The 25,235-nt window shown below is 44.5% G+C and overlaps 1 protein-coding gene across 2 annotated transcripts in view; it reads left to right on the top strand.

The window, feature by feature from the left end:
- vps50 (VPS50 EARP/GARPII complex subunit) overlaps window positions 1-25,235 on the top strand; it is a 67,839-nt gene that overhangs the window by 28,831 nt on the left and 13,773 nt on the right. The window contains exons 13-23 of one of the 2 annotated variants that reach the window (XM_040188506.2): window positions 2,165-2,297; window positions 8,215-8,306; window positions 8,457-8,551; window positions 9,442-9,540; window positions 10,813-10,903; window positions 11,345-11,530; window positions 12,858-12,976; window positions 14,189-14,295; window positions 15,382-15,503; window positions 18,014-18,091; window positions 18,483-18,563. In XM_040188506.2, coding sequence (XP_040044440.1) covers window positions 2,165-2,297; window positions 8,215-8,306; window positions 8,457-8,551; window positions 9,442-9,540; window positions 10,813-10,903; window positions 11,345-11,530; window positions 12,858-12,976; window positions 14,189-14,295; window positions 15,382-15,503; window positions 18,014-18,091; window positions 18,483-18,563 — 1,203 coding nt within the window. The remainder of the gene's footprint in view (window positions 1-2,164; window positions 2,298-8,214; window positions 8,307-8,456; window positions 8,552-9,441; window positions 9,541-10,812; window positions 10,904-11,344; window positions 11,531-12,857; window positions 12,977-14,188; window positions 14,296-15,381; window positions 15,504-18,013; window positions 18,092-18,482; window positions 18,564-25,235) is intronic. The other variant, XM_040188507.2, reaches the window with a different exon arrangement.

Genomic DNA, 25,235 nt, shown 5'->3' with positions numbered 1-25,235 from the left:
CCTGCCATGTGTTACGTGCATAATGATGGGCTACACTCCACAGAAAACCAAATGGCTGAAAATAGACCCCGAGCCTTCCTCCTCTGAGCACTCATCACTGTACTTGACTGTAAGGCAAGAAAACGTATTTTTCAGACCCTTTTATAAGCGCGCGCACGCACGCACGCACACACACACACACACACACACACACACACACACACACACACACACACACACACACACACACACACACACACACACACACACATTGCACACTGAACAAAACAGCTGTGTAGGTGGTGTTCTTCTCATTAAACCCACTACAGATCCTCACCCACACACGCACACATAGTCTCATCTCTAACCCCCTCAGCTCCGCTCACCGCGGTTGCCCGGCAACATGCTGCTGTGATGCGGTTGACTGGTGGAGGACGCGGCATGTCAAGTGTAAGCCTGTTTTTTTTTTGTTGTGCAAACTGGTTCATTTGGTTGCGGTTTGGTCCGCTGCTGCTGGAACCGGTTTGTAACTGAAGCTGTGTTGATCGCTTTTTTTTTTTTCAGGTTGGTCTTCAGAACTATTATTTTCATGGACTGTGCAGGGAAATTACATTTCTAGTACACAGTAGCATGCGTGTATTATCATTATTATATAATTGTTAGTGCCGGTGTTTCATGTCATGTTTGATACTGGATGCACACAAATAGTACAACTAGAATAAAAACATTACTATTGATGTTGTTGGGAAGTCTATTAACGAGTGTTGAACAGCGGCCCAGTGGTGGGATTCAAATGTTTTTTGTATTGAGTACAAGGATTCGTCAGTCACCACCACAGTTCTGTCATAATTTGTCGGACCTGAGTAAGAAAAGATCGATTCATGTTTACTGTACACCTGCAAAGCCCTCCACCAACTTGCACCTCCCTATCTCTCTGAACTCCTTTCCCCCTACCAACCTCATCGGTCCCTCAGATCCACCTCGGCCAGACTACTTTTCACCCCCACATCCAAACTCCGCAGCTTTGGGGACAGAGCATTCTCCAGGGCAGCTCCCAAGCTCTGGAACTCACTCCCCATTCTCATCAGACACTCCGACTCCATCACCACATTCCAGTCCCGCCTCAAAACACATCTTTTCTCATCTGCTTACCCGTAGCCGCCTCCCTTCCCCTACCCTTCAGTCTATGTAGTTGTATGCGATCGGCCCTATATGTCGCCCCTCGTGTCTTGTCTCCTGTCTGTCTGCCTCACACCATCCCCCCTTCGACTATGTTAAAGCATCTTTGAGACATTTAGAAAAGCGCTATATAAAACCAATTATTATTATTATTATTATTACTGTAGCAAAGGTGTTAAAGTGCCTTTTAAAACAAAATGAAATGAGGATTTATTATAGTGGTAAGTGCATATTTTATAGTCATCGTTAGAGGGATTGCACGGTGTTTCGTTTTAATTTATTCAGAGGCTTCTTTATTTCAATATGATTGGCAATTAAATTTTTCTCATGTTGAACTTGGAGACTTCACTCACGTCAGTATGATCACAGTTGGGCTCTTCATTAAAAAGCGACCGTCAGTGGCAGAGTGTTGTGTTGTTTATGTTCACAATGCTTTTGTCAAAGGAAGCAGGGGGTCTGCAACCACTTCAAGTGATTGAAGTGCTGCTGCCGGCGACGGCACCGTTTGATCCGGCAGGGATCCATTCGTCTAGTTTGTCCGGCGGGACCCTGAGCCCTGTCAGGGGCTGCACTAGTAACTTACACACATCCTCCGAGGCGGTCGGGCCCTCTGAGAGCTCAGAATGTGACGTGGATATGGGTTGGATGTGTGCGGATAAAACAGCAGTGTGATTTGTCCTTCGAGTTCCCACGTGAAGTGGAAAAAATGCACGAAAGCACTGAAAATGTTATTGAAATTAACATTCCAACTATCCAATGAACCAATTCACATTCAGGTTGGATGACATGACAACTCCGAAGGATTACTCACTCCTTAAATACTTAATCCTCTCCAATGTACCTTTCAATACTGTCTCATAGTGCGCAGGAACAATAAAGTTAGACATTATGTCGTAGCTGATGTATTGCTTTTACGATCCTCTGCATGTTGTAGATCTACAGTCCTCTCTGTGAGGGCCATTTGAGATTCATCTGTAAATGTTAATTTCTCTTCTCTTGTCGGCAGCATATCACTCTGGACAGCTACATTCCCTGCCTGACTGATCTGTGCAAGGCATTGTGGGAGGTGATGGTTAGCTACCACCGCACCATGCAGTGGCACGAGGAGCATGACAAACACGAGGCCACGCCCACTGCAGGTAAGAGAGTTTTACTTAAAAAAAAAAAAATGGCACAGGTTGATTTGATCAGATAGACCTCCACATACAGAGGCTCTATCAGCCTTTTAGCTCACATACAAAAGAGTATTGAAATTGTGCAGTGTGGTGATACTTTATAGCACCTTCTGAGCTCCCTCTCAGTGTAGAGGTCATCCGCACCGGCATAAATACGTTAGATCACGCTGTTAAACGCCTCCTTCCTCCAATAACCGCAGGAGATGGTGTGGTTCTGCATTCGTTCGGCGTCTCTGCGGTGGTTTGCGTGTATTAATTTTGTCACAATTTGTTTGACACTGTCCTAATTACTTGAATACACATTATATGCACACGTTGTTGGATTCACATTGGAAAATGGATGGGGACTAGCGGTTTAGTTTTAAGGCTAAATATATGCACAGGTGATGAAGCACTAGTGATTTACGCGGGACTTTGACTTGAGCTCAGGACATTCGTGTCTCGCTGTTTCACTTCACGGTGGTACCGTTCACAGATGAAATGACTTTTTCCACATTGTGTTTTTTTTTTTTTTTGTTCTCCCCAGTGACATTCTTGAACCTCCAATATCACTTGAGCCGTTTTTATCGTTTTAGAAAAGAGGAAGCAAAGAACTCTTTGTGCATTTTCTGCCGACAACAGTATAAATTACACTGACTCTCCACTGGAAGCTGCTCTCAAGTTATGGCAAGACGACTGAACATCTGTTCAAACCCAAAGCTTGTATCTGGATCAACGAGAAAAGTCTTACTTGTGTCTCAGCTTCCTGCCTTCAGTCAGCCCGACATGAAAACATCTGCCTGGAGAAGCTCTGTTGCCAAGGCGATACATACTTCACGGTTTAGCAGGAAGCTCCACAAGAAGTAGAATGTCTTACCTGTTTTGAAAAAGTAAACCCTGCTGGATTTAGTCTGTTGAATTTCTTTTTTTTTTTCCTCACCTCGTCACTGTGTCCTCATTTGCTTTGCCAAATGAGCTGCGAGCGTTCTACTAGTTCCCATCTCCCACACCGCACCGGATCCATTAGGCCAGTGGATGAGGACGGAAAGATTTCCGGGAATGGTGGGCGACAGTCCCCTACATCCTTCATTAGATGCGACACCCCCCTCTCCCCCCTCCCTTCAAGGGGAGAGGACACGCGCCGCATTTCCTTTCACGAGGCACATCTATCATCTGGCTATTTGATTGTCCGTCCCCCTCCGTCCTCTGTATAAAGGTGTCCCTGACCCTGCTTTTGTCCTGGCACCTTGTTCCTCTCACTTCTAATGCGTGCACAGGGTCCATCAGACTAATGATTATGGGCCTTTGGTCTCATTTGTTGAGGAGTACGACCTCGGCATACAGTGACCTCCATCTCACGCGGGACGCCATCAAAGTCTCAACTGTCAGGCCCACTGAATCTCGCACACACACACACACACACTGACACACACACGGCTCCCACCTCCTTGAGAATGCTAAAACAGCATTCGGCCACCTAATAAATTGAGCGGGTTGGTGTAATGTTATTTTGCCACTGGCCAAAGGAAAGGTTATTTCAGGAATGGAATAATGGCTCCGGGTCGCATGCCTACATGACAGAATAGATTTAACACGAGTGTGATGGAATAATAAAGGAGCATGTTGGCTAATACTGAAATATATGGCGGCTGTCTGCTCCTATGTGATGAAGACAAAGATCAGTTTTCAGCAGTCGGGGGCGAGAGTTGGCCTTCACACCTTAAGGCGCAGCAGTAACGTAGAGTGTAAACTATAGAGCGCATGCGGTGTGAATGAAGTCATGGTTTACTGACCTCCAGCGCTGCATATTGAATAGTTATTTTTTTTATCTTTTTCATCTTACTTTCCTATTGCGTCATACCTCCGTTCCACTATGGCATCTTGACTTGGCAGCCAATCTAACGTAATTCTTTCTTTTTTGATATTTACAACCCGCTGACGTGTATAAAGTAGTTGGATTTATGTGCAAGCCTGTTCAGTGCATCCCCCTGAAAGGACCCCCAGTTCGGAAGTTCCCACATTGAACCATTTGAACTCATTACTGTGGCATGTGCACCCGACACTGAATAAATTAATTACAAATATGTAGGGTATAAATTGTGATGGAATCCTCTAAAATGAAGTGGGTTTGGTCGTGCTTGTTGAAGCTTTTTAAACGCGTTTGAGACCGTGATCACACTTGTCTGGACGAAGAGACTTTGATTCAATGCTCTGGATCGTATTTGTCCGCAAATGTGTGGCCACGCTGCACCCTTCAATGCGACCTGTCTGATTGGACATGATTCAGCATCCATTGCGCTCGCCAAATGTTTTTGCTCTCACACACTCGCTCTCCCGCACTCGTGCTCATTAAATGGAATCCAGTGATGTCAAGTCTACCCGCTCCAATTTCTCCAAAGCCTTTTTGTTCTTTTGCCTTTTAGCGAGTGATTCAATTGTTTTTAAATGTGTTCCGTCTCTCGACTTAACTCAAGCCAATGTTATTGGAGTCCCAAGGACAGGGTTTGAGATTCTCAGACACGTCTTATTAAACCCTGCCACAATGTCACCGTCGGACATCATGACTATGAATGGCTGTAACATGACTGTGCTGCCTGTGGAGGTAATACTATATGAAAGGAAAGAAATGGATTATGTGCATTGTGAGCAGACTCCCGGGGAAATGCAGAATCTGAGATGGATCACAACATCAGATAAATGCATACAACAAAGGGAAACCGAATGGGATGATTGCAGAGATCCATGATGTATCCAGGGGAAGAGTTTAGCCAAAAGTCTGATATGATCTGCTTTTGTGAAAGGTGTATCAACTTTAAAACAACTATTGGGCTTCATGATACCTTTTGTTTGTGTTTTAAAGCACTCATATAATAATTAACAAAGTTTTTTATTTTATTTTATGTATTTTATGAGAATATTCAGCCTTTCAGCTTCTTGGAACAAAGTTGCAAATTCAGTGAGATAATAGTACATTATAAATAGTACATTATATAGTACTGTATATAGTAGTCTATAGTATAGTAGTAATAGTCTAAATAGAGTGTTGGAAGAAGATACCGATAAGGAAGACCTCTGTACAAGGCATATACTTTATTATGAAAAAACGTCTTCAACAAGTTGTGTTTGAAACAGATCATTTATTGTAGGATTGACATACTTTGTCCCATCTCGTTTGAACTTAATTACAGGCGACGCTTCTTAAATGGCCTATTATTGTGGTGGGACACTTGAAGCCATTAAGGGAACCACATCGTGCCAAGCTAACGCAACACCATTTGACATGAATCCCACTTGAGGATTCGTCTCTTCTTTGGTGCATTGAGCCTTCTGTCAGACGGACGGATCCTCCGTGCTGCTAATTAAATGCCTCAGAGTGCGATTAACGCGGGTCCTGTGGGTGCAGCGGGGCTCTTCTTGCGCGCCGATGAATCCAAAACCACAGAGCCGCTCGACCTTGTGAGGTGAACTATGCCGCTGGCTGTTTCTCACACGTTACGATAGAGCCACAAGGAACGACGATCATTCATGGATGATTGGATGATTTATAGGGGCACAATTATTTCAATCCATGGAAATCGCAATGTCGGCGAGTGCGGTTTTCAAATGGCCAAAATGTGTGTCAATTGTCGTCACGCATCGTATTCGGCGGATTAACACACCTCTGGTTGGTTGGTACGAAACCCGGCAAAAATATTGCACCGTAATCATTTCAATTTGTTTTGGGAAGTCTGACGTCCCGCTGCTCCCTCGGGAGTCACTTCTATTCCCATTTATGCCGTAGAAGTCCAATAAGACTGACTGACCTGAATGATGCGTGGAGTTTGCTTTTAAGAATAATTGCAGTTTTTTCAAGTGAAAACATCACGTCAAACATTGGCTGATGTCGTTGTGTAAACCCTGGATTACACTCACACGTGTAGTTGTGTTGCACCTGAACAACAGGCCTGTTTGATTTTTAAAGACGTCAGGTTGGCGAAAGAAGCACTTCTTTTTTTCTTTTTCTTTTTTCTTTATCCCCATAAGAATAACACATTCACAGACTTTGAGATTTCAGACGAGCTTTGATTAATCCACACTCACTGATCCCTGATCCCACTTCTGTCTTTTAGCTTTGGTATTTCATGCCCTTTTGACCTTTTTTTCCTTTTCGTTAAGTGACGACACGGCGGTTCTGAAGACTTTCTTGAACTTTTCCCGGCCTTTCTCTCGTCCTCTGTTATTATATTGATATAACTAGATATATTCAGTGTGTGGGTGTGTTAACATTTATGTTAATACTTTGTTTAATGGATGTGCTTTTTGTTCTGGTATGTCACACCCTGACATTTTGGACCTTCCATTTAACTGTTGAGTAACATTCTTTGCCTTTTAAAGAATACAGATATAAGTGTAATGTTTCTTGTTATGGAAGAAAGCAAAGTGGACTCCGCAGGTTCGCTGTGACGTGGCTCTGTTTTGACTACAGCTTGGAGGTCTTTGGCTCGAGCTGGGTTGAATTGTGTTTGTATGTTTAAAACTTTAGGTCTCTCAACCATGTCCGTGCTTCGGAATAAGAGAAACAAGTCGCTGTGATTCATGGCCGTCTCCCGTGATGCCTCTGACTTATGTGTCTAACCAGCATCTGGTTCTGAGGCTAATGGATGGCACCGCGTGGGATCTCGCGCATGACCAGATCCACACGTACTCAGGCGGTGAAACTTTTATGTTTTCTTCAGTGCTCTTAAACTCTTAAATTCTTTCCTCTCCAATGCTCCTAAATGATCCGTTCTCCCGTCTGTGATTGGATCACATGGCAACGGGTTTGCTGTGGGGGCGATTTTTATATCTTTTTTTTTGTATTTTAAGAGACCGCTTTTAACCAGAGAAGAAAATGATCTTTTCTGAAGGAGCACATTTCATCTTGGTTCTCGTTTAAAAAGGCTTGAGGAAGTTCTTACACATTTAAATGTTGCCTTAAAAAGAGAAGTACATTATTTATTCAGAGCCCACCAGTGTGTAAACCTCATTTTGTGCTCTGCAGTTCGGTACTTCTTATCTGGCTTATAGGGCCATGACCAGAGTTATTCGTGTCTCTCCTGCTTAGAAACGGTTGTAAAATGCTTTTGGACATTGTGTCACGTTAGGCCATGTTATTATATACTGCACTGAATGATGTTCAGTAACAATGACGTTGGTTATCCAGGTGCTGCCGTGTGTAAAGAGTTTAGATGGGCTCTAAATCCATAACGACACGCGTAGCCCTGTAGCTGACCCGGGATCACTGTAGAGTAAAACCGTAAATATTTAATGCGCATTTTATGGCGTTTATTCATTTTTAAAAAAGAGGTCCTGTCACAGTCCGCACGGCGTTCTAGCCGATCAGTAAGGTGATGGGGGGGGGAATCGAACCAGTCAACTGCAGATGTTGGTTTCATTTGGCTGGCTGCCCACCCCCGGCCCCTTATTGAAGTGCCATCCGGTATTGTCATATTGTCAGTCTTCGCTCTCTCTCTCTCTCGGGGGACTCCGCGACCTACGCTCCCGTCAAATGCCGGCTGACATCCACTTCTTGGACATAAAGTCTCAGCTGGAATTCAAAGCGACTGTTGACGTGGCCGAGCTGACAATGAAGGACGACAGTCACACGTTTCAGATCTGCTTTCCTCTCTATTAGAATATTAGAATGCACCGGAGGAATCCTATTTCATCCTTATTAAAGGTTATTCATTATTCAAAAGTCTTTTTGGACTTTAGTACAGATTCTGATCCAGTCCGCTCACGCCTCACAAATTGTCCATTGGATGAAATCAGTGAGTTGAATTCTCCGAGTGATGCCCGTAACGGCCCCTGTCGAACAATAAGGTAAATGCGATGCATCAGGGGAAATTCATCGCCACTTTGTTCTTTCTTTGAGTACCTCTAGATGGTGCAGCGGCAGCAGAGTCTGATGACTCGGTGGTGGACCGCAGCTACGTGAAGAAGAAGCTGGAGCACGGACTGACTCGGATCTGGCAGGTTGGAACAAATGGTTTCTCTCTGTCTCCATCTCTCTTCCTCGTGGTTTTCTCCACATTTGCGTTCCAGATGCTGCCTTCACCGCACCCATCTTTCTTTCTTTATTTATTCGTTCAAATTCCCCACATGCCTCTCGTTTGTCTCCTCCAGGACGTCCAGTTGAAAGTGAAGGCCTACATCCTGGGGACGGACATGTCCAACTTCAAGTACGACGATTTCATTGTGGTGCTCGACGTCATCAGCAGGTACACGCCGAGGCCAGAGCGCTCAGCTCAGCCTGCTTCCCACTGTTGCTGTTCCTTTCTCTGTCATGTCTTTTTTAAATCTTCTCTTGTTCGCCTTGATATACTTTCACATGCAGCCCCTAACCCCCCCCCACCCACCCTCCTCCTCCACTCTCTAACTTAATAAGATTATGTGAACACACACCAACACACGGACAAAATAAAGTCCTTTAATCTAATAAAGAAATGATCATTGACATGAACTGAAATTATAATGGTAGTGTTTCCAAACCCATTTACACAACACACTTTGATTCTATTATTATTACTCTGGTTAATAAAAGATAATCACAGACACGAAGTGTGTCCACATCCTGCCGACATGTTTGTGACCAGAATCCTGGATATTATTGTTGACATCACATTCATCTGTACATTTGAGAACCTGTGACTCCAAATTAAAAGCCCCTCCTCCACCCCCACCCCCCCCCCTCCAAAAAAAGTAGTGTCTGTTGATCTAATGAAGCCACTGTTTGCGTGGCAGTTGTTATCTGAGCACACACTGCAAATGAGATAATCTGTGTTCCTATTCAGCTACCGTGAACTGTCTAAATAGAATACTTTAGATAGCTCACTTTATATTCAGACACTCTTGTGGTACTTTGTCTTCACACCACTGCCAAATTACATTGGTTACAGTTACCAAGTCCGTTGACATTGTGTCTGTATGTGAATATACAGAGTGAAATGTATTTAGTTTATGCAAGTAACCCTTGAATATAATACTCTTATTTATTTATTTACTCATACTCTTTGTCGTATCTCTTCACATTCTTCTCTCCCTTCTCTCCTCGTCCATCATTGTTTTCTGTCCTCGTGTATCTCTGCATCCTTTTAACCTTCTCTTCCAGGTTGATGCAGGTGGGGGAGGAATTTTGCGGCAGCAAGTCCGAAGTCCTGCAGGAGTCTATCAAACGCCAGAGTGTCAACTACTTCAAAAACTATCACAGGCAAGACGTCTTTGCTGCATCTCGATCATTACCGTGGGGATTGGACCCACCTTCTAATCTTTCGCAGAGCCAATGGGATTTGGTTGTTTGTCGTCAATTAGACGGAGAGTGCGCGGATCTAGCGGCACGCTCCCCCGATGTGTATGAAAGAAATCCCCTCAGGACGATGGTAGATAGTGTGACAGAAACTTTCACAAGCAATCGCAACCGTGCAAGAACGGAGTCGATATGTAATTACACAGTAAAACTCCCTGAGTTGGAAGCGCATTTGCCTCTTGATTATGTAGCCCCCTGCCTAACACATGATTATGTATGCAGTCAGGCAGACAGCGACCCGTCATCAGATGTGATTCGCATCGATCAGTGCTGTAATTAGCCATCACGAATCATTGGAAAGACTCTTAAATATCAGATGCCAATAGGTGTCATTCCTAGTTGCAAATTGTCAAAAGAGGGAGACACGGAGGCATGATGGGATACACGGTGGATTAGATGCGAAGAAGGGAGCTTTTCTAATAACGACTCCAGGGAGAGCGACATGATGATGATGAAGAAAGGAGGAGGGGGTGAACACCAGAGGCAATGACACGTACTCCGTCTGCCCTGGTGGCCTGCAGGCTTCCTGAATGCATCATCTTTACATTAGTAATGATTCATTTTCCAGCCCGTTGGGGTGGGCGTATTGCAGAGGACAGAATGACATTGTCAGCGTTCAGAAATGAGAAATATCGAAGAGCTGCGCTATTTGGTAATTTCTGCTATGGTTTCCCCCACCAGCTCATTTTTCTGATCAATTGAAATGTTTTCAAAGCTTAAATGTCCGTTTGAATTCTCTTTGCGCTCCATTAGAAGAATATAACTGCGGGATAAGATGGCAGCCTGTGCAAAATGGACCGACTTAAAATGCAATTAAAATCCCCTCTTTATTTCTCTGCCACAACGCTGCCTCCTTGTCACGCTCACACTTCAAACACCTTTAGGACCATTAACACGGGGAGGGTTCCAAGTCAACACTACTCTGACATTTCACCCAGCAAGACCCACCAACAGGGGAGCTGGCTTGTTAACCTGGAAACATGAGACACACACACACACGTCACTGTGCATCAGTGACCTTTACAGGCTTTTTTTGATGTCCGCACACTTAATCTGGATTCTCGGAACACGTGAAGTCATTGCTGGTCAGAGATGGACACATGTCGACCTCTTCTTTTTATCTTATCTGCTTGTACTTCCTTTTGTCCTTTTTTATTTTCCTCTCATCTTCCTCAGGGCTCGACTGGAGGAGCTGAGGATGTTTCTGGAGAATGAGACGTGGGAACTTTGCCCAGTAAAGTCTAACTTTAACATCGCCCAGCTGCATGTGAGTAATACGCAAGTCCCCCCAGGAGAAAACGGAGGGACGCGGTAGCATTAATTTATCGCTGTCACCAATCGCACACAACCCCTGCTGGGAAATCTGCATGAAGATATGAATCACGGGGGAACCCTGCTTGAAGATGTCTGTATGTGTGTGTCAGCCTCCCATAAGATGTGTAAAGTTCACTACAGGCTATACAACACAGATGAAGATACAACGTCTGTAGTCCCTGTGGCTGCTGATGCATTTCATTCCCCACACCGATGAAATAAACCCTTGAATATCAGAGCCTGTTTGAGTCGGCTATATTTTATAACCGACTCAAACAAAAGATCCTTTTGGACGGAAACATCATGCAAAAAGCATGCGTGTTGCCTTGCAAACAGACCATTTGCTACAAAACATGAACCTAAATCTTTCTCTGTCCCATCCTCTCCAATCCAGGAGTTTAAGTTCATGGGCCAGTGTCGTTCGCCCTCCGTCTCCCCGAGCAGACAGGCCGTGTCCTCGGCCGGCCCCGTTCAGGAGGAGCTTTCTCTGTTCCAGCAGTACCACCAGGAGGGAAACCCCTTTGAGATGCCTGCTGAGAACAAAGAGGAGGAGACCGAGGATGTGCTGGCGTCTAACGGGGTGCGTGGAACCTGCTAAATGTTGAAAACACACTTGTGCCAGCTTTGTTGTTGTTGTCCATCATAGCCATTGTGTCGTCATTCCTTGTCTTTAAAGCAATTTCCTTTCCTACAACCACTTCCAAGTATGTCTTATTTAACGAGGCTGCCCGTCGAGGGGGCATCACCAAACACGTAACTGAAGAGCCGTTTACCGCAGCCACTGGGCCGTCGTCGCCGTGGGCCGTAACACACTTGCGTTAATGATGTAGGGCCCGCGGTACACAACTTGCACCATTATTATGACACTTTGAAACAATATTACACCAGCCGTTAAACAGAAAAAAAACAACTTTGGTAGATTCATTGGTAAAGCAAATACTCAACTGTAGTAGTAGTAGAGCTGCATGTAATAAAGTCATTTTCTATGATTTATTTTTTTTGTGCAGTGTAGTGTTTAGTCTCAAGCCCTCTAATATTAGAAAACCTTTTTTATTTTTTAGCAACACATTTCTACTCTTGTTTTATGTCAAATATAAATAGGCAGCCATTTACCTTAAAGTAAAAATCTTTGTTGTATGGAGATACTAGCAGGGCTGCCACTTTGGTGCCATAAATAATGCAGCAGTGGAGCAGTTGTGATATATGTATTTTTTTTCCACCGTTCATCTATCACGGTACGTTGTGCGACTGCATCTTCAAACCCGGAGGAGCCGCTGAAGCTTCATTAAGGGAGAGAGTGTGAGCCTCTTGTTTTGTCCAACAACTGAAGGAAAACCCTTCTGCTTGCCTGACAAATCCTAATCTGATAACATAATGAGCGTGGCCGCTATCGTTATATCCCACATCAGCCCGCTGCTGCTGTTCATTCAACAGTCAAAAATCAGTTAGTTGTTCCTTCGAGGGCTATTTGTAAAAACCGTATTCCTCTTTATGAACAGGGAGAAGAAATTACACCGTTGTCCTAACACCTTCTTTTTCTATATATGTGTATAATTATATATATGTTGTATTTTTCTGACTGGCTCAACAACCAGCTGTGTTGCTTCAGCTTGTAACTGAGGACAGAGACAATAGGTCTTATTTAAGAGGAGTTTCAACCAGACACTGAGACCCTTCTTCTGCTTGTGTCGTGCCTGTGCACCCATTAGGGCAAAAGATGAGGGGATGTTACACCTTTTCTGATGATTCAATTACAGCCTTTTAACACGGTTTGCTTTGTCTGCATTTTCTTCTTCCTTTTTGTACTTTTTGACCCAATTTCCCCGCGCCGTGCTTCCCTTCTGCTCATCTCTGCCGCGCTGCACTTGTTCTCTGCACTGACCGTTTGACCGTTCTCCTAATTCAAGTACGAGTCAGACGAGCTGGAGAAGAGTGTGTACCAGGACTACGACAGTGATAGTGACGTCCCCGAGGAGCTCAAGCAGGACTACGTGGACGAGCAGACGGGGGACGTCCCCCTCAAGAGGTCAGTTCTGAGTCAAATTGTCTTACCATCTTACCATTGTCTTGCCATCTTTGGGAGACACGCAGCTTGGGGAGAAGTCCCCGGCGGTTAACGCAGGTGTCCGTCCGATCTGCCTCTGGCTATTCAATACAAAGAATGTTCCAGTTAATCACGCATGCAAAGAAAAATGAGTTGATGAACTTTTCACACGCTCCCATAAAGAATAGGAAGTCATGCATTATTCCACATTTGATGCGTTTGGCAACGATCACCGCGGCTCCCCTCTGCCTGACCCTGCTAAGTAAGCACAAAGCTCGTATAAAGCTTTTTGTCTACACATGAAGAATTCTCTTTCTTCCCACCTTTGCCTACGTGTTGGTGAGTATTGGAAGATGAATCGCTGTTTAACAAAAGCAGAGGCAAATCATGGCATTTAAATGAGTTATTTGAATGCGTCTTGTATTTATTTAGTCATCGGGGTGCGTTGGATTCTAAGGGTGATGTAATTAAAGCAAACAATTATCATCATAACAGCTTATAGCTTTAATTTTTCATATCTTCTTGTCTTTTGATTCAGCGTTGTGAAGTTTAAAATCTTTTCGGACGGAAAAACGTGTGTTTGTGGGCGTCTGAGCGGTGATTTCACATTCTTGTTTGCGCAGGAAACAAGGATACAGATGACCATTACTTATTCAGTAGCTCCTCATTACAGAAGCGCTGTTTCAGTAATAACCTCCTGTCGTGTAATTCACGGTGACTTGTTAATGCCGTCTTAATGTTTGCGCTCAGTTTTTCAGTCTTGTTATTGACTGGTCTGATGTCTCCGCGTGAACTGTCCCCACATTCGATTTCCTGTTCCATTTTAACCCGACGCGAGCCCATAGTCAAGTCAAATGGCAATGTCCCCTTCTTATAACCAGGAATCACCAATTGCTAATTATTGAATAGGTCGCATGGTCACACCCGGAAATTAAAAAGGCCCATGTAATGAGGTCCGGTGCTCCGGATCACCGGTTCAGAAGCTTTACCCCCGAGGGTCCCACGGGGGCCCCGGGACTGTGCAACGGGTTCAAATTGATCAGTTAGAAGACTCGGACCAGCGCTGAGCATTTTGAACCTGCCCGGTCATTTCTGAGAATTAGTGATGTTAACGCGTGTTACCGAGTCTCTCCTCCTCTAATGACTCTGCCCTGCTTTTCCCTCCCACCACCCAAATCCCGCCCGCACCATCAGTGCGTCCCGAGAGACCATAAGAAGCAAGAAAAAGTCTGACTACAACCTTAATAAGACCAATGCACCGATTCTCACCAATACCACCCTCAACGTCATCCGGCTCGTCGGTGAGTCCTGAGTGCGCCTACACACCCACATGCGCGCACACACACACACACACACACACACACACATGCGCACACACTCCATTACTTTCCTCTCTCTAACCTGCCGAGGTTTCTACTTATTCCCCTCTCTGCTGCTATCGGTGTGACTGAGCCGCACTAATACTTATTAGCCTTCAACCTGAGCTCTGACCTTTGGTCTCCAAAGAGCTGCTAATGCGTCTCTGTGACGTGGCTTTGAAGACGTCTGAGCCGAAGCGTGGTTCTTGGTGATGTGACCTTCATGAAGTCCCCTTTTCCTTGTGTGAAAGGGAATTGGACGTGGCAATTATCTCCTCCTGAATTCTTTTAAGCCAATTAATTGATTTAATAATTAAGGATGATACAGATTCACTATTATTCCAGCAGAATCCGGTCCTCCTACCAGTTTTATTTTAAAGTGTCCTATTTGTCTTCTGCTCAAAATTGAAAGACTTACCCCGACACACTGTCCAGTACGAAATAGAATTAGTCTTTTATTTACATCAGCTACATTGATTTAGAGCTATGTAGCAAAACTGAGTGAAAAAACAATGTTTGATTCCAAGAAATCACTGCTAATTTAGTCTGTGGAGCCCTTTGATGGAGTTTGATTGGTCAAGTGAAAGGGTCTGAAAAATGAGTGAGAGCATAGTGCTGCCTCAGTGGCAATACCAGCGCGATTGAGTTTATTCCTGCTTTTTTACCCTCCGTTCATCCCTTCTGCTCAATGTCAATGGTAACCATGTTACACCCCTGCACCTCCGTACTTGTACAAATTGCTTTTGTTACCTTCCTGCTAAACTGAATCCTTGCGCTTTAGTGTATGCAAATGCAATGTGCTTGTACTGAAGTTTTCCCCCCAATGGACTCCCTGCAGTTTAAGTCTTTTAATCTCTCACCAGATTTATTTAGGAAAAGAAGCATTTCATTACTTGTGCTGGGTAAAAATACAACCGTTCTTATGCCTGAAATGAAACCCAGTGTGTGTGTGTGTGTGTGTGTGTCTCCACTGGTGTACAACCAGGAACACGTGCTGCTAACTGTTTGTTACCTGTCCTCTCCGAACAGGGAAGTACATGCAGATGATGAACATTCTGAAGCCGATCGCCTTCGACGTCATCCACTGTGTGTCGCAGCTCTTCGACTACTACTTATACGCCGTGTACACTTTCTTCGGACGCAACGACATGGTACAGTACTTCCGGTCCCTGTGCTACCCCTTGATGACACGTTGGTAAAACAACGCGTAGTATGTATTCAAGTCATTTCCCGCTGGATCTCGGGCAGATGTACAACACAAGCTGGAGTTTTCCGCAGCCGTCAATGAACCGCTACACATCCCAGATTTGAGTCCCACCAGTCAGTCCTCGTCCTCCCACTGCCTCATTTCCTGCCATCTGTCATTAAAAATGAAATAAAATGAAGGCTTGAAAATTCCATAAAAAACCATAGAAAGAGGAGTTTTGATGAGCTGCAACACAACAAGAAATGTGTTTTTGAGTTACCATAAGTATAAGATTTTATTCTATTGCAATGCCTGCAGCTACAAAATATTACTTGTGCTGCATCGGTGGCTTTAAGAAAATTGCCTTCATTTATTCCTGACTCTCGATCTTGAACCCTCATGTTTATTAGATAATATTCGTTCATAATCTCCGTCATTTCTCATCGCTCTCCGTCTTGTGTGTAGATTTAAGTTGAACGATAGGTTACGGTGTGCGAGCGCACTTTTCCGGGCTGCGCGGAGAGACCATCATGTCATTTAGAGCGCCTCTCAAAGAAAGCAAACCGCATTTGTGTCACCACCACCCTCGGGGGAAGTAATAATGACACCAACAAAATGACTTCTGTCCCACCGAGGTGGAAGAGATAAAGAGGATGAACGCTCCGCAGGGGGGGCGCTCCACTACACATTATTGACTTGTGTGTGTGTGTGTGTGTGTGTGTGTGCGTGTGCGTGCACGCGCCTTGGGGAGATGGGGGAAGGTGACAGGCACGCACGCACACGGTGGCTGTACGTTGACATCTTGGTCTCGGCCTGACCGCGAGCGGTGAATGTGCAGCATGTGAGCGCGGTCCGCGCTTCTATGGACACCAACACTCTTTCCGTCCTCCTTATCTGAAATTGTCCCTACCCTTCTTCACGCACAGACTGTGTGCCATTTTCTTCTGTGTGTCCCCCCCTCCCCCCCTCGTTCCCCCCCTCCCTCTGCTTTTTTCTTTATCTTCTGTGCCACAGTGTCCTTAATCTCACATGCGCCGCTCCTTTTACACAGCTTTGTTCTTCTTCTGTTTTTTTTTCTTTTCTCTTCTCGCACAGTTCCCATTGCAGTCCTTATCGCTCTGCCTGCATCACTCCGGATCTTTGACTCTTCTCCCCGTGTACCTCTAGTCCTCATTAAATTCGGTATCATGAACCGGTCCGTTTTAATAGTCTTACTCAAAGAGGCAGCTACCGTAAAATGCTAATGCCCCCCCATGAATCTTTAAAAAGATTATGGAAAATTGCTATGCACATATGCTGGTATTTCGACCTAGGCTCTGCTCGCTTTACACCGCTGGAATCAAAATGGAGCTGCTTGACTCCTCCACTTGAGGAGTAATGGGTGACATTAATATTCAAAAGGGTAAATAGACCATTATCTGTGTATATTGTCCTTGTCGAGGCAAGCTGCACTATTGACTCCGTCACACGGATATGCTAAAGATGCTTTATGTGCCATGCTCACATTCTCCAATGCCATTAATGACTCCGCTTTTCAGTGCAGTTCTGAACTATTTTTGGAAAAGTGATTAATGCTTTAGAATTATGGAAAGTTGGCCCCAATGGATTAACCTGGATATTTGAATACGAGACATGGTAAGGAAAAAAAAAAGAGTGAGGCAGAGAGAGATGTGAGGGGAAAGATGGAGGGAAGATAAGGATCCTTTTTAACTTTTCACTGTACGTGCGATGGCAGAGCGGAGGAAGGAGGGAGAGACTGGATACTAAAACAATGATGAGAGAGAGAGAGTGAAGTGTCTGATGTTGATGGCTTCTCTGAAAATGATCGATAATGCAAGAAACTTTCCTTTTTCACAGTTCATCAGAATGGATTATATTCATCTGGCATGCACATGTGGAAGTCAAACTTTTAGCACCGTACGAGTCTCCTGTGTATAAAATCCCCCTCCTATCTTCTTCAGATACGTTTGAACCAGGCAGAATTAAGACTAATAACCAAAGATACCAGTTCTCCAAGGGGAGGCGAGTTATCTTATAGTTGGAGTTAAAATGTTATACTCTGATGCAACGCTATTTTATTCCTTTGGGGTTTGAGGCAACTTCATTGAAGGGGCGCTGCGGCCAACCGGCATCGCGCTTCCCATAATACAACTCTGTAGTGTCTTTCATTTGACTCTCCCTGTGTCGACCTCTTTCAAACCTCAATTTTTCAAAATAAGCCGTCCGTCCGTCATCAGAGCCTTTCCTTCCAACCTTAGTAAGCTTCCTGCCGGGACACAGAAGACACTATTCAGTTGTTGATGTGTACACAAGGAATTCCACCAATTGTGTTCATTAATCCTATTGTGTTTGTTTGCTTCTTTCAAGTCCTTTTTTTTTTGTCATCAATACTTCTTCCACAGTGTTTTTCTTTATTTTCATGTGCAACTTTGCTTCTTGTGTTTTTCCTTTCTGCTGCCCATCCGTCCTCCGTAGCCCGTCCCGAGTCCGTCTCTGCCGACTCATGGTGGCAGAGACGCGGGGCCCGTCAGGGTGGTGGGCCCGGCCTGCTTGGTAAGCGTGGTCCTCTCGCAGCATTACGACTAACACACAAGCCTGGCGCGTCCGTAAATGCTCGTCGACACTTGCCGTTTCCATTTGAAGTGACATCAAACGCGTCTGAGAGGGATTCCAGTAGCGCGTAGGCTGTGCTTATTTTTTCTCCCTCTCCACACTGAGATTGATGTTGACGTCCGCTCCCCCAGTTTACTCCTCCTAAAAGGAGAGAGTGAAGATTCTCATGTTTGCGACTACGTGAGACGAAGGCAGATGTGTGTGTGTGTGCGTGCGCCTTCACATTGCCAAAGTGTGTGCGCTTATAGAGTGAGATGTTTGTACACGGTGCAGGAAATATTTTTGTTTTTGTTCATATAAAAATATAAACGTCTGTGTGTGTGTTGTACAGTATGAGTCATCGGGTCTGGGCCTCATCAGCAGCAGACTGAGAACCACACTGAACCGGATCCAGGAGAGCCTCATTGACATGGTAAGACTCAAACTCTTCCTGCACTCCGTGCCTCACTTTCTCCTCTGCTCTTTCTCTCTCTCTCTCTCTCTCTCCCCCTCTCCTCCCTTTTACCATCACTCGTTACCTCATCGCCCGTCTCATTTTCTGACACAAACATGCTCTCTCCGCTCCCCTCTCTCTCCCCCATTTCTGCCTCTGCTTTTATATTTTGCCTGTCCGCTCTATCCAGGCTGACCATATGTCTGATCTCACTGCTCATATCACCCACAAAATGCATTATGGGTCGTCATTAACTGGCCAGTGGCAACTCACACACACACACCTCTCTCTCTGTTAAAGTGGCCACACCAGGGGTGGATGTGTGTTACTCCATTAGGGCTCTCAATCGCTGCCCCCCCTCTGTGAAACTACATAGTGACAATTAGTCTGATGCAGTACACTTTTTACACTTTTGTCTGTATCTGTAGTCTTTCTCCGCTGTTGAACGTGTCCTCGCCCACCGCTGTCTTTCATTGGTCTCCATGCCAGATGGGCTTTTTGGGCCTCTGTTTAAAGAAGCTATGCAGATTTAGTCAGGCCCAGATCTGCGATAATACAGTTAACAGTTTTTCTCCCCTTGAGGCAGAAATAAAATTCTGTTGATGTTCTGGGTTATATTTTTTTTGTTTGTTGTGTCGCTTCAGTCTAATTAGTGTAGATGAGTCAGTGAATGACTCACTGAACTCATATTGTTGTCTTTCTGCACTATCGTTATACAAAAAATGCAACTTCTTTTCATTTAAAAACACATTTAGTTATTTATTTGTGTCCGTAATGTACATTATTATTCAGAAGCTCCAGAAACCAGCGGGCTTCCAATTCGGTCCTGAGCTGTCATATCGGAAAATAAAGAGGAAGATATTGCTTATGCATAGTTAAATTGGATCTTATCACATGTCGCAAATGGTGACTCAAAATATATACTCTTTTCCCACGGTGAATTTCCGTATAATGCCTTAGGGGGTTTCTGTCCCTCTCAAATATGTTTTTTTATTTATTCCGTGTGCTCGCAAAGCACCACCAACCGCATGTTGCAGTTAAAATGTTTTTTATTTTATTTTTAAATATGTTTTATTAAATGTGCCATTAGGTGTTTCTCTGTTCAGGAACAGCTGGCAATAACTTGAATACTAGTTATTTCTTGTCCATTTTTCGAACGCCGGCGCAGCTCGAAGTTCATCGTCTGAGCGGTTCAACTGAACACAAGTCGACAAATTGACTGAGGGGAGAAAGAGAACGCGCGTGTTTTCTTTTAGAGTGAGAGTGCGTTCTCTCAAGAGACAAAACAAGGTTTAACCTTTCATCGCGTACACACACACACACACCACACACACACATCTCAGGTGAGAATAATTGTTTCACGGACTCTCCTTAATGTGGTGGCAAATGCTTTTAGTCTCCTTACTGATATATTCACTCGACTATTGTAGCTCATCTCGATAAATCATGCAACGTTGGATAAAATGCCCTGTTATCCAAATTTAAACCGCAATCCCATATATTTCTCTTTTTAGAATTATGCCTCGCTTTCTCGCTGCTCTTTCGTGTTTCACATTGCGATGCGCTGCACACACAAATCTCACGCACTCATCTCCACAGCTGATGTGTATGATCATCTACAACAATTTATATTGAGCTACACGGATTATAAATCTCACTTTTTTTTTTGATCTAGGTGTGAGAATGTATTCACACTGAGCACCGAAACTCCTCCTGCATACAAATACACACCCCCACACACTCCAGAGATTGACGCCGACTAGACCTCATTTGTAAACATATTATAAAGATAATTGCACACTGCATTTCAATTAAGCATCTGGATCCTTGAGGTTTTGTCCCGCCCCCCCCCCCCCTCCCAATTTGTCAGAGTCCAAAAGCAATGTGGAGGCAGTGGCTCTGAGCCCCTCGTGGACGTCGGCGAGGTTCCGTTTCCCGACGAGGGACAAGAGAGAGATCATCCCCCTCGTTTACGTTCTACCGTCTCTGCCGCCGGCGTTCTTGATTAGCACTCTGAAAGACAGTTCTCATTTTCGAATTCGCTCCCTTTTGACTTTGAATATTGTGCGTTTTGAGTCTGAGTGATTTTGCAAGGTGGCGAGGTCGGGCAGAAACTTCTCACAGTGGCAGAGCGGTAATTGACCGGCTCGTATATTCGTTTCCCCTCAAACACTTGTGGCGCGGCGTTTAATCCCGCGCGCTGACGTTTTCTATTTCAGACGTGAAGCCTTAACCTCGACGTGAAGCAACCAAATTGTTTTCACTCCAGAGGAATCGGCTGTAAAATATTGATTCACCTACAGTGCAATTCACAGTCTTTGGGCCCGAGCGCTGAGCAATATCACGGTCACATGACCGCGGCGGATGAGAATGGAGCTGTCAATCCCGTCTGCGGCCATATTGGCGCTGCCGGAATGTTCAACCTGCGGCAGTTGTGGCCGACGGTGTTTATTCTTTCAATCAGCCGCTCTACTTTTCTCACTGCTTTTTCCAACTCCTTCGCTCTCGCTTTATTCTTTCTTACTTGTTGTCTTTCCTGTGTGTGTTTTTTTTTAACCTGCTTGTCACATCTTATCAGCTGTGTCCTCTCTGCTCCCAGTTTACCGAAGCTTCTGGCTCTTATTTCAGCGTTCGCTATCCGCTCCGCGCATTAGGATAGGATCCTGTTTCCAGCCCCACCGCAGACGGAGTCACCCTGCACTTTTGCTGCCGTGTGTTTTCGTGTGTGCAAACGTCTGCCTCTTCTTAGAATGGGAGTTTTTCTGCCTATTTTCACGCCTGGCAACGGAACCGTAACGAGAAGCCGGGTAATTTCTTTGTTGGCAGCAGACGTCTGGCAGCGAGGAGTCTTGCTAAGATGCACACAAAACACACACACACACACACTCTCCCAGACAGGAAGACACAAAAGATAGAGACGTTGGTTGGTTACTACGTCTCTCCGATGCGCTTTCCACGCTCTTTTCCTGTTAGCGGCAGAGTGATAATCCCTGAGCATCTGTTGTGGTCTTTGGGACTGACACACACACACACACACACTCATGAGAGGCCCTGACTAATGTCACAGAAACACACACACACATCACCATCGCTGTCTAGAAAGGCTTTTTTTTGTGGCCTGCTGTCTCTCTCTCAGGCAAACGGTGTGACACACCGGTGGGGATCTGCTGTTTGACAGTTATCATGGATCACATTCATGCTCCGTGGTGGGAATGTCTACGCAATATTCCTCAGGATATCACACGTATGGACACTTCTCTTACCCTAACCTGCGGACAGTTGATCCCCACGGATACTGTAACTCACTTTGAATATGAGCCCTTTCCTTTCATCCTCTTCCGTTTGGTTCTTTTTTTTTTCTTTATACATTCATCTCAGTTATGTCAAGTGAGCGCTTTGGTTTTCAGGGTGTCTGTCTCTCCGTCTCGCCAACAAAAGATCTCAGGAACACTTTTGAGGGGAAGACCTCATCCCCCTCCACTCAAGGAATAAGTGATTGGCTTTTCAAAGGTCACCGTGACTTAGAACCCCCCCCCCCCCATTAACGCAATAATTCATCACGTTCATTTTAGCAATTTTACACAAATGTCAAATGCATGAAATGAGTCCTGACTCTCTGGATCCAAACTACAGTTTAGGTGGTTGGCTGTATTTCCGGTTCGCTCCTTGTGTCATAGCTGTTGTCATCCCGAAGCAGTTGTTCGGACCAGCAGCTTTGGGGAAAAGAAGGGTGGGGGTGGCGGGCGGTGTCTTGTAAAATAAATGAAGGCCTTAATTCCGTTTGACATCCATCTAATGAGAACCCAATTTCTAGTATTAGAGTGACAAAGAGGTGCAATTGGATCCACTTGACAGTAATTGCCTGGCAGCCGGTCCACTCGATTCGCCCATAAATCTCTACAGAATGGATCTGAGAGGAGTAAGCAGTCAATCAAGACAGAGTGAGACCCTTCAATTCAGAGATCACTTTTCAACTCCCCTGCTGGAAGCTCCCTTCGTGGCCGGGCGATTACGTTATTATCAAGCTCTCAAGAGTTGTTTATTTACATTTGCTGGGGAATAACATTGGAAGTTTTAAAGATGTTCAATGTTTTTTTTTTTTTTAAAGGCCACGACTGTGATGTTGCAATATCCTGGCTACTATTTTAAAGTTAATTGACGGATCCAATGGACGTTGCTCAGGCCTCCCTTTCCCACCTCAAAACAACCAGAATGTAGCTTCTCACTACAAATCACCCAGTGGACGCGCAGGAAAATCCAGTAAGGAAATAGATGCCGCAGCAACGGTGAGCCTGACTTGGCACTTTGATCTAACCCTCGTGGTGCGCAATGCAAACTGTGGCTGCGATGAAGGAAACAGTCGCTCCTCGCTATAGTAGTCGTTAAGTGTTCTTAAGTTGAAAGTCGGGGGCCCGTGTGAAGGCGCAAATGTGCTTCGGAGGTTTGGTGTGTTTTCCCGGCGGATCTGAAACGCTGCACTCTTCACTCTGATCGATACGGAGCTTCAGTGTCACTTCCTCCCTGAGGCATTATGAGAGCGAGATCGCATGTCCCATATGAATACCATTAAGCCCTGAAGAGTCTCATTAGTCCTACCACACGCACATTATTCTACATATACCCACAGACGCTTACATCTCTTTTCATCGTCCAGCCTCATTAAGAACCATTTTTTTAATCGAAGCTTCTCGTCTTTGATCTGTTGGAGGAAAAAATAGTGGGTGATTGATAGTCATCAAGCTCTCGCTTTATCCTTTTTTTTTCAAAGCTTTGCTCTCATCTGTTTTCAAATCCCTCCCTGGATGATCATTTTTTATATGTTTTCTGTTTATTGAGAATTCCAGGCTTTAATTTCTGATCATTACACAAGTGTATATAAGCTGCCCGGCTTTGATGCCTGATGTCTTCATACTCAACGGGGCTGTTGGTCCACATGGGGAAACTATTTCGGCAGATATATACCTCGCATTCAAACAACTTGTTTTCCCTTCCGACCGTCGGCGGTATACAAACGGTATACAAACGGTATACAAACGGTATACAAACACCCTCAAGGACATTGAAGTTGACGTTAGCGCACACAGGCTCTTCTTGCTCGAGTACTTTGTTTTAGTTGAGTAGTACTTTCGGGTGGTTCTGCTCTCCAAAATCCCTCATTAAATTTGGAATGAATGCAGTTGCGCTGACATCTTCCAAACAAACGTTCCATCTTTACGTGTAGAAACTGCAAGAAATGACAAAGGAACAAAGCGGTAATCGCTTGACCTTAACCGGGGCTCGTGGCTGCAGGACGAATGCAACAGAAAGCACGTAGAAGTCTTTTTGGTGGAGATGGAGCCATCTGGTTTTCAACCATGGCCTCTCGCCAGGATTAAGTGGGTACAAGTGAATTGTGCAGAAATGATAAACGGCTTAGTACAAAAAAAGAAAAAGTAATAAGGCAAGAACACACTGGCTGTAATTCATGTGTTTACAATTCATTTTCCGCTAAAATATACAGTTTCCTGGCGTTAGCTTGTTAGCTTGGAGCATTTCCGATTCAGTGTGTGGTTGTGTGTTCACATGTCACTTCAGTGTGAGTCGGTGTATTCTACACGCCACTCTGAGGGGAAACGGAAGTCGGTGTCGTGGCCTTTAGTTGTATTTGTGACAGATGTATATTGACATCTTTCTAGTCAAAGGTTTGAATCACTCTTAATATGCTCAGGCCGAATCTTTTGTTAAGTGTTATCCAAGAGTGCTCCTGCAAAATATGAATCATTTATTTCTCACAGGAGGATTTTTTTCTTCATTGTTTAGCAAAGGGTTTGAAATGGTTCATTAACTCAAGGTCCTCTTCCATCTGAGCAGCAGCGTCAGAAATATCACTTTTTTGGCCCCATTTTGTTACATAAATTCAAATAAAACAGGATTCTCACTCCTACAGATATTACCTTTTCTCCAATACAATGAGAAGGAGCCAAGCTTTCGTGAACCTGGGCCTGTAAAGTCTAAGGGGACGGAGGGAAAATTAATATTAAAATAATTTGTGTCCCTACACTTTGCCTCATTGAGGAAACTATTCAGATCTTTAATTCTATAAAAAAATGGTTGGTTGGTTCAAATTTTTTCTACTTTCTGTCATTACTTTTGTGTTAAACAATCTAAATTAGGGCAAATTTGTGTGGTTGCACGAGAAACTCCACCTCCGTCCTGATTAAATAACTCGCGTAACTGGGTTGATGACTCTTAAACTGTCAGATGAAAATATTCCGACTGAGCTTCTCATCATGATAATCAGAGCTCTCGTACTCCCAACACATTTAACAGCTCTTGTGCAATGACGGTGTGACTTGAGCAGACGTGAAATCCGTACCTCTTCGGTTCTCTGATGTGGAAGCAGCTTAAAAGTAGATGCTTATAGAAACGAAATGGTCCAGGTCTTATGAGAAGAGTCTTTCCATACAATCATTTTCCATGGCTCACTGCACTGATGCATGCTCATTTCTGCAACGAAGACAAAGATCACTCGCTGCCCCGGGTTCTTTTTCTCCATTAAACTCCGTCAATAGTTGATGATGGTTTGCACCGTAACGACAAGGTTATTGTCCTCGCAGCGACAAATGAAATCAGGCACATTTCCCTTCCCCTCACCTGCCAAAGTGAAATATA

Source organism: Gasterosteus aculeatus, chromosome 10, assembly GCF_964276395.1.
Source record: "Gasterosteus aculeatus chromosome 10, fGasAcu3.hap1.1, whole genome shotgun sequence".
Classification (NCBI taxonomy): Eukaryota; Metazoa; Chordata; class Actinopteri; order Perciformes; family Gasterosteidae; genus Gasterosteus; species Gasterosteus aculeatus.
The sequence above is the reverse complement of the archived record's forward strand: the minus strand, read 5'-3'. Positions and strand labels throughout refer to the sequence as shown.